The sequence below is a fragment of the Gekko japonicus genome, unplaced genomic scaffold (genome assembly GCF_001447785.1).
Source record: "Gekko japonicus isolate JY-2015 unplaced genomic scaffold, Gekko_japonicus_V1.1 scaffold2630, whole genome shotgun sequence".
NCBI lineage: Eukaryota > Metazoa > Chordata > Lepidosauria > Squamata > Gekkonidae > Gekko > Gekko japonicus.
Genome location: NW_015163682.1, coordinates 42719 through 52593, shown reverse-complemented (window position 1 = coordinate 52593; position 9875 = coordinate 42719). Strand labels below are relative to the sequence as shown.

The 9875-nt window shown below is 48.2% G+C and overlaps 1 protein-coding gene across 1 annotated transcript in view; it reads right to left on the bottom strand.

The window, feature by feature from the left end:
• Window positions 1–9875, bottom strand: part of SPAG16 (sperm associated antigen 16) — a gene marked incomplete at its 3' end in the record, with an annotated part of 219151 nt that overhangs the window by 186567 nt on the left and 22709 nt on the right. Inside the window, exons 6-8 of the mRNA XM_015407767.1 lie at window positions 9130–9237; window positions 3338–3455; window positions 1456–1525 (exon numbers count right to left, since the gene is read on the bottom strand). Coding sequence (XP_015263253.1) covers window positions 1456–1525; window positions 3338–3455; window positions 9130–9237 — 296 coding nt within the window. The remainder of the gene's footprint in view (window positions 1–1455; window positions 1526–3337; window positions 3456–9129; window positions 9238–9875) is intronic.

The following is a 9875-nucleotide window of genomic DNA, read 5'->3' as shown; positions in this document are numbered from 1 at the left end:
CGCCTGTTCTGTGATAGAACTGCTAATTATGCTTTGGAGACACCACAACTGAGGAAGATGCTCAAACAGCTCCATTTTCTGTTCCTTATGAGACGAACTGTTTGGCAAAGGCTACGTAGGCTCCAGTAACACCAGCAGGGTGTGGGGGAAACAGAGGGATGGCTCCTTCTCCTCCACAGCAATGGCCAAAGGTAAAGTTCTCATTCACTCTGCGACTAATCACTGCATGCTGTAAAACAGCACGTATTAGGAAAGGAGACCTACGGCACAGCCCTGTGCCACTCTGCCTGCGCTGTGGTTTGAAGCACAGCAGTCCTGCTTCCCGAACCTGATCTCCGGTTGGCAATAGGAGCAGGGATTTGGGGGATGGGAAATTTTGTATTTTACACCAAAAGAGCCACTCTGCACACACAGCCAAGGCTGACAACAAACACGGGAAGGGCACACGGCCAGGATTTGTTTCCCCTCGATTAACAATAAGCTCCTGAGAGCCAGTGTGGTATAGTGTGGTTAGAGGGCATTTGTGTGTTTCCCAGAACTCTTACAGGTGCTGTAGTGGCTCAAAAGCGAGATAAGGTTTCAAAGCATTTTTTGCTCTCTAAAATGGGGAGGGGGGCATCTTCAGTTCAGGTATATGACAGGTGCCTTCCAGTGTTCCCTCTAAGCCGAGTGAGTGTGAGCTAGCTCACCATTTTTTAGCCTCTGGCTCACACATTTTTTGTCTTTGCTCAGGAAGGAGGGCTCCAGAGCAAACGAGTTTATGCAGCTTTAATGCCTAGTGGCTCACAGCTTTCATGCCAGTGGCTCACAAAGCAGAATTTTTGCTCACAAGACTCCACAGCTTAGAGGGAGCATTGGTGCCTTCGATCTGGGGTGCAGCCAATGGGTGGGGCCACACCCTCCACTTCTGTAGCCAGGCCTCTCCCCAGCTGATCAGAGAGCCCTTCACTGTAGCTCTGCTGCAGTGTTTGCAGAGAAAGGACGAGAGGGTCTGTATGGCCCCTTCCAACTCAATGATTCTGTGAGAGGGGGAGGGTGCCTCTGGGTCCTAATAGGGTCCGGAGCCGCTCTGGGGGCTCCATCAGGCAGGTCCGCTGCCCCCATGCCTTCTGGCTCACAGTCCGTGAGTGCAGAGCCTCCCCTGCCGGGCTGGGTGTCTGGGGCTGGGGCAACCCCACCCCCCAGGGTCCAGGATGCAGGCAGGGTCGCTGCCCCCGCCCCCCGTGCCTTCTGGCACAACGGCTGGATCCAGGAAAGGGGCAGGGAGCAGGGGCGGCAACGCAGATGGCCTGGGCAGTTCCCGTGTGCCCCTCCTGCAAGGGGGGCAGTGGGGGGGGATAAGGCCTTGTGGCGTTCTGCAGCAGTCCTTCCGTGGAAATGGGCCGCGGGTCCCCTGGCAGACTGCAGGCGCTTCCTGCCGAGCCTTGGGCTTCCACCCTACAGGAGAATGTTTACCTCTCAACATCGATATCTGTATGTTGCTTCCGGGTTCTAGACTTTGCAAGGTGGCTCGCAAGCCAGTGACCTGGACAAGAAGAGGGAAGAGAGAAAGCCATTCTGAGCCCTTCCATTTCTCCTCTCCAAGGCAATGAGAAACGATACATAAAACAAGTGTAAAATACGTCTGTGAGATCAGAACCCAAAAGGGCACTCAACGACAGCTCCGCTTCCCTTCACATTACATAACTTACTCAGATACTGAGTCAGACTGAGAGGGAAATGGATGTTAAGAACATAAGAACATAAGTGGAGCCAATGCTGGATCAGGCCAGTGGCCCATCCATTCCAACACTCCGTGTCACACAGTGGCCAAAGATACAAGGTGCCATCGGGAGGTCCAGCAGTGGGGCCTGGACATGAGGAGCCCTCCCACTGCTACCCCCACCCCCGAAGCACCAAGAATACAGAGCCTCACTTGCCCCCCCAAACCCATTGAGTTCCTATCTATACCTTGTGGCTCATAGCCACTGATGGACCTCTGCTCCATATGTTTATCCAATTCCCTCTTGAAGCCGTCCATGCTTGTAGCCACCGCCACCACCTCCTGTGGCAGTGAATTCCATGTGTTCATCACTCTTTGGGTGAAGAAGGACTTCTTCTTATCCGTTCTAACCCGACCGCTCAGCAATGTCATGGAGTGCCCACAAGGAGTCCTTGTATGGTGAGAGAGGGAGAAAAGGACTTCTCTCTCTCCACCTGCTCTGTCCCAGGCATGATCTTATAAACCTGGACCATGTTTCCACTCTCTCAGGAGCACTTCACGAAGGACACCAGAAACCAGGGGTTCCTTGCCCAACCTTCCCTTCCCCACCTCCCCCGTTTCAACTGGGGAGCCAAGGGGGTGCCAGGCTCACTGTGGGTCTTGACCTGGTAGCCTGAAGGGACTCAGTCAGGGGGAGCTTCTCAGCAGGGCTCTTTCTAATGCTCTGAGCAACGAGGAGACCTGTGACAACCCAGGAGCCACCCTGGCCTCCCTGCCCCTCCCAGGCTCTGGGCTGCACCACAGGAGACCTGGCCAGAGGGAGGTCACACTCTGTCCCCACGTGGGGAGATGGAAACACACAGGGACACAAAGGCACACACAGGCACACAAGGCAGAGCCCTCGGAGCAAAGGCACTGACACATCTGAGAAACATGCGGAGTGGCTGTGAGCGCATGACTACGCACAGCACAATGACGTGTGAGGTTATCAACGCTTGCAAATTCCACCAAGACCTACTGCTGAACGGCTTCCATTAAATTCAGTGAGGTGGATCCTGCCACTCTGCAGAGAAAGGCTTGAAGCTCTCCTCCCGCCTGAGGAGCCTCCTCTTCCCCCTCCTGTGCCGGGCCACAGAAGCTGATGGGAGGCTTCAGACTCAGCAGAAGCACGTGGCTGGATCCACCCCTGGGAGCAAGCGATCCCCTGGCAAGAAAGGCTGGCCGGTTTCAACTCTTCTGTTTCTTTAAAAAAATCAGATTTCAAAATATCACAAAAAATCCAGAAATGAATTGCTTCAAAAGGACACATCTAGCAGTCTGCACCCACAAGCAGAGGCCTCCGGCTTTTTTTGCTTTGCAGAAAGGCTTTTCCCCTACGATCATATCTTCATTATACTTTCAGATACATGAGCAAGCAGTTTCAAAACATGAGTACTTGGCGTCCAGGAAAAATTCAAAACTTCTGAGATCAGATCTATTTCGGCAGACATTATATACGTATAGGGTTCGTTTGTGGCCCACTCCGAGTTTCCATGATAACACAGAACGGAAACTTAAACCTATGATTATAATCTAATAAAGCTAACAGCTGAGGGTCTGCGTGAACCTGTAGGTCAAGAGTGATTGAAGCTGTACCTGCCCAACAGCTCTGTCTCTTTCCAGGCTGGTTAGCATCTTCTGCCTCAACAGAGTCTCGTATTTTTCATTCAGCTGCTGTAACATTGGCTCATATGATGCATAATGTGCTTTCAGCCTACAAACAAGAAAGGGGTGTGAAAAATAACAGAAAGGTCACGACGCAAGAGAAAAGCAATATTCCTTAGCATCTCACCCTCTCCAATGCTGCCAGAGCCAAAAGGCCTCTCATCTGCAGAATCCTTATTGCTAGCAACCAAGCCTTTGCAAAGGTATCTGCCAAATATCCCCCCCCCCATAATTCCCCTAATCATCAAAGTCTCAGCTTCCGTGTGCAAGGCATGCTTTTCCAAATACACCGAAATGGCAGATGAGGTTCATTCCAGCGTATTTGAAGAAGTGTGCCTTGCACACAAAAGCTCACACCTTGGAATAATCCTTTGTTGGTCTCAAAGGTGCCCCCACCAGACTCTAAATTTGTCCTGCGGCTTCAGACCCACACGGCTGTGACCACGTGGGTCTATCATCAAAGTATCCTTAGTGAAATTTGCTTCTGTCTTGTAGAAGAATCTCATGTCTTTGGCAAAAACAAACACACACACGCACACACATAATTTGACAGCCAAAAAATGTATTGGTTTCCAGACATCAAGTACAAGGTGAGTTTCCAAAATATTAATTACAGTGGAAACCAGCCACCCAGGCTGTCATTACAAGCTTTGAGGTGTATATCCACTGTATATTTCACATCAAAACGTTTAGAAATGTTCGACAACATAATGTTTTAGTCATTTGACAAGACTAAAATTTTTAATTTCCACCTCAGAATTCAGAGGGGGGGGGGAGAGAAGAAGAGATTAGATTTATACCCCATGGCCCTTCTCTACCCAAAGGAGTCTCAGAGAGGCTTACAATCTCCTTTCCCTTCCTCTCCCTGCAGTAGACACTCTGTGAGGTAGGTGGGGCTGAGAGAGCTCTCTGGAGAACTGCCCCTGAGAGAACAGCTCTGAGAGAACTTGTGACTGACCCAAGATCACAGCAGCTGGCTGCATGTGGAGAAGTAGGGAATCAAACCCGGTTCTCCCAGATTAGAGTCCGCACTCCTAACCACGACACCAAACTGGCTCTTGTAAGAAGTTGCAATCAAAATGGGAAGAGTGATATGACAACACAGGTACCCATGCTGTCAGGCCTTGTCACGAGAAAGCCCCAAGAACAAAGGCTCTGGTGCCACCTCAGTGCATGGACTTGACCTTATCTTCAAATGTTCATAGCTTACCGATCCCAGAAAACCTCAAGGCAGCTAGCAAAAATAATGGCATAAAAATTATGCAGAACACAATCTACTAAGAAATGTGCAATAATCCCACCAAAACTAAATACCTGGAGAAACAACACTGTGCTCCAAAATATAATCAACGGCATTAAGTAGCAGAAATGAATACTAATTATTCTGCAAAACCCTTTTGTCAGAGACACGTTCTGCAAGCCACCTGCCAGGAGATTAAGCCAGGCACACAAACACAGGCAGGCTGGAGCAGGGCTGGTGCTGCACAAGAACACGCCCGACTCCTAACGGGATACCAGGAGGATAAAAATGGCGGAAGCCATCAACAGCAAAGACCCAAAAGGCTGCACACAAGTCCACTGCAGGGAGGGTGACCGTTCAGGCAACGTGGGCTCTACATCGTGAAAGGCTGTAAAGGTGACAACCAGGATTTTGAATCACACCCAGAAGCAACCCAGCAATCAGCAAAACGTTTTAAGCGCAGGGCTTATGAGCACACGGTGGCAGAGAGGGTCAAAAATCAAGCAAGCTCATTTTGTACCGATTGAACTTTTCAAGTTGGCACTCAGAGTCTGTTTCAGTGACCTAACTGTGAAGTTAGAGAAGCACGGATCAGGGTAGCCGGATTGGCTGAGTCTATAACAGAGGACAATCAGACGTAACTGTTACTGCTTGAATCTCTTCCTCCAAGAATAACAGAGGGCCAAAAATGATCTAAAGACCCTTTACCGGATCGGATAGGGATAACTTTATCCCACCTAAAACAGGGAAGCCAACACCCTCTTGGACATCAGCCTACATACCATCATCACCAGACGCCATTCCAGTTTCCGCCCCAATCGGGATGGTGGCGGAGGGGTGCACAAATGCACCACACTGCTGCTGGGAAGCGGGGGGGGGGGGCTCCCTACAACATCGAAGCCGGGGCAAATAACCCCAGCGGAAACACCCTGAATCTTCGCAACAAAGCGTTTCTGAAGCTGCAGGTGTGCAGAATTAAGCCATCTTTGCACTCAATATGACAAACAGCGACTTTAACCGATAGCCCGTATACTCATTCAGCAGCAGAAAGTTCCGTATCAGCAGTACCATCACACTTCACAACTTCAATTTCTACTTTTCCTCCAGTTCTGCGAAGCTGTGCTGGTAATCAGAAGTTGGAGGAATTCTTTCCCCCTCATGGATCACTGCCTTGTCGAGGCGAGGGGGCTTGCGTGGTTCGATGAGGCTATGGGCTATGCCGTGGAGGGCCACCCAAGACGGACAGGCCACAGCAGAGAACTCAGACCAAGCGTGATCCCCTGGAGAAGGTAATGGCAACCCACTCCAGTATCTTTGGCAAGAAAGCCCCATGGACAGTATCAAAAGGCTAAAAGATATGACGCTGGAAGATGAGCCCCTCAGGTCGGAAGGTGTCCAATATGCTACTGGGGAAGAGCAGAGGGCAAGTACAAGTAACCCCAGAAAGAGTGAAGCGGCTGGGCCAAAGCCGAAAGGACGCTCAGTTGTGGATGTGTCTGATGGCGAAAGGAAAGTCCGATGCTGCAAAGAACAATACTGCATAGGAACCTGGAATGTAAGATCTATGAATCAAGGTAATGAATCAAGGTAAGCTTGACATGGTAAAAAATGAGATGGCAAGACTGAACATCGATATCTTAGGAATCAGTGAACTAAAGTGGGCAGGAATGGGCGAATTTAACTCAGAAGACCATTATATATACTACTGTGGCCAGGAATCTCGTAGAAAAAATGGTGTGGCCTTTATAGTCAACAAGAGAGTGCAAAAGTCAGTACTGGGATACAATCTCAAAAATGACAGAATGATTTCGGTCCGATTCCAAGGCAAACCATTCAACATCACAGTAATCCAAGTCTATGCCCCAACCACTGATGCAGAAGAGGCTGAAGTGGACCGGTTCTATGAAGACCTACAACACCTCCTAGAACTAACACCAAAAAATGATGTCCTCATCATCATAGGGGACTGGAATGCTAAAGTAGGAAGTCAAAAGGTAACTGGAATAACAGACAAGTTTGGCCTTGGAAAGCAAAATGAAGCAGGGCAAAGGTTAACAGAGTTTTGTCAAGAGAACACACTGGTCATAGCGAACACCCTTTTCCAACAACCTAAGAGGCGACTCTACACATGGACATCACCAGATGGGCAACACCGAAATCAGATTGACTATATAATTTGCAGTCAAAGATGGAGAAGCTCTATCCAGTCAGTAAAAACAAGACCTGGAGCTGACTGTGGTTCAGATCATGAGCTACTCATTGCAAAATTCAGACTTAAACTGAAGAAAATTGGGAAAACCACGAGGCCATTCAGGTTTGACCTAGATCGCATCCCTGATGAATATACAGTAGAGGTGAAGAATAGATTCAAGGGTCTGGATTTGATAGATAGAGTGCCTGAAGAACTATGGACGGAGGTTCGTGACATTGTACAGGAGGCAGCAATCACCACCATCCCAAAGAAAAAGAAATGTAAGAAAGCAAAGTGGCTTTCTGATGAGGCTTTACAAATAGCAGAGGAAAGAAGGAAAGCGAAAGGCAAAGGCGAAAAGGAAAGATTTACCCAACTGAACGCAGATTTCCAGAGAACAGCAAGGAGAGATAAGGAGGCCTTCCTGAATGAACAGTGCAAAGTAATAGAAGAAAACAATAGAATGGGAAGGACTAGAGATCTCTTCAAGAAAATTGGAGAAATCAAGGGAGCGTTCCATGCAAAGCTGGCCATGATAAAGGACAAAAACGGTAGGGACCTAACAGAAGCAGAAGAGATTAGGAAAAGATGGCAAGAATACACAGAAGAACTATACAAGAAAGACCTCGATGTCCTTGACAACCACGACGGTATAATCACTGACCTCGAGCCAGACATCCTGGAATGTGAAGTTAAATGGGCCTTAGAAAGCATTACTAACAACAAAGCTAGTGGAGGTGATGGTATTCCAGCTGAGCTATTCAAAGTCTTAGAAGATGATGCTGTTAAAGTTCTGCACTCCATTTGCCAGCAAATTTGGAAAACGCAACAGTGGCCACAGGATTGGAAAAGATCAGTATACATTCCAATCCCAAAGAAGGGCAATGCCAAGGAATGTTCAAACTATCGCACAATTGCACTCATATCACACGCTAGCAAGGTCATGCTCAAGATCCTACAAGCTAGGCTTCAACAGTACGTGGATAGAGAACTACCAGAAGTACAAGCTGGGTTTCGAAGAGGTAGAGGAACTAGAGATCAAATTGCCAACATTCGCTGGATTATGGAGAAAGCAAGAGAGTACCAGAAAAATATCTACTTCTGCTTCATTGACTATGCTAAAGCTTTTGACTGTGTGGATCACAACAAACTATGGCAGGTCCTTAAAGAGATGGGAGTACCAGACCACCTCACATGTCTCTTGAGAAACCTGTATAAGGGCCAAGAAGCGACAGTTAGAACCGGATATGGAACAACTGATTGGTTCAGCATAGGAAAAGGAGTACGACAAGGATGTATATTGTCGCCTTGCTTATTTAATATATATGCAGAGTACATCATGCGAAATGCTGGCCTGGATGAATCACAAGCGGGAATTAAGATTGCTGGGGAAAAGATCAACAACCTCAGATATGCAGACGATACCACTCTAATGGCAGAAAGTGAAGAGGACCTAAAGAGCCTCTTGCTCAGGGTAAAAGAGGAGAGCGCAAAAGTGGGCTTGAAGCTCAACATCAAAAAAACTAAGATCATGGCATCCGGCCCCATCACTCCTTGGCAAATAGAAGGGGAAGTCGTGGAAGTAGTGACAGACTTCACGTTCCTGGGATCCCAGATCACCGCAGACTGTGACAGCAGCCATGAAATTAAAAGATTTCCTTGGGAGGAAAGTGATGGCGAACCTAAACAGCATGATAAAAAGTAGAGACATCACCCTGCCAACAAAAGTCCGCATGGTCAAAGCAATGGTATTCCCAGTAGTCATGTATGGCTGTGAGAGTTGGACTATAAGGAAGGCCGAGCGCCGAAGAATAGATTCTTTTGAACTATGGTGCTGGAGGAGACTCTTGAGAGTCCCTTGGACTGCAAGAAGAACAAATCAGTCAATCCTCAAAGAAATCAACCCTGACTGTTCCCTGGAAGGCCAGATAATGAAACTGAAGCTCAAATACTTTGGCCACCAAATGAGAAGGGAGCACTCACTGGAGAAGACCCTGATGCTGGGAAAGATTCAAGGTCAAAGAAGATGGCGACGGCAAAGGATGAGATGGTTAGAAAGTGTCACAGATGCAACGAACATGAAGTTGAGCAAACTTCAGAGGACGGCGGAAGACCGGAAGGCCTGGCGTGATCTGGTCCAAGAGTCGGACTGGACTGTGCGACTGAACAACAACAACAAATCGATAGAACGGCTGTTTCGTTACAAGCATTTCCCTTAAGTCACGTTTGAAACACAAACGGGTTACGGACCAGGGTTTAGGATCCAAGGTCACCGCAGTCGTTATCACTTACCGTTTAATATCATTAATCAGCCTGTTCTTTTCTTGGACCACTCGCTTATGGTGCATTCGATGGAAGTCACGCTCTCTCTGCATCTTTAGCAGGGCCTCCTTCGCTTTGCTGCATTAATTAAAACAAAAGGGAATGGCTGGGCTTTCGAAATAAATTACTTATCAAGCGTATGAGATTAGGCTGGCTTTAACACTCAGGCACAGGGACGGAGAGAGCACTTGTGATGGGACCCAGATCATGACATCTTGCCGTTCAGCCAGAAAAAAAAGAATCCATTAAGAGACAGAAAACAAGGCTAACATAACATTCGTACATTCAGAATAGGACGACTTTACTCTGTTGTGCCTTTCACATAACTTTCTGTTGGATTTCCTGGTAGCTGACAGTGTAGTGTTGGGCGGACACGCTGACACCGAACGCTCTTTTATCTGATGCATTTTTCGCGAGTGGCCCTGGCCCTCTTGCTAACTGGTAGTTATGTCATGGTTTGATTGACAGTTCTACTTGTGAGTCCTGCTGGCTGTTTTCCCCCTTACTCTGGATTGCTTCAGAACATCGCAGGCAGTAACAACGGCTTAACGTTTCTGCAATCAGTGTCCAGAAGGAAGTGCAATCCCTAGGAAATATTAGCACTTTGAGGAACATCGAGGCTCATGAAAGTGCTGCCATTCAATACATTACCCTCCCCCCCCCCGGTCAATATGCACGGTGCAGCTCTGGCAGGTTCATTTTGTGCCAAGACTGAA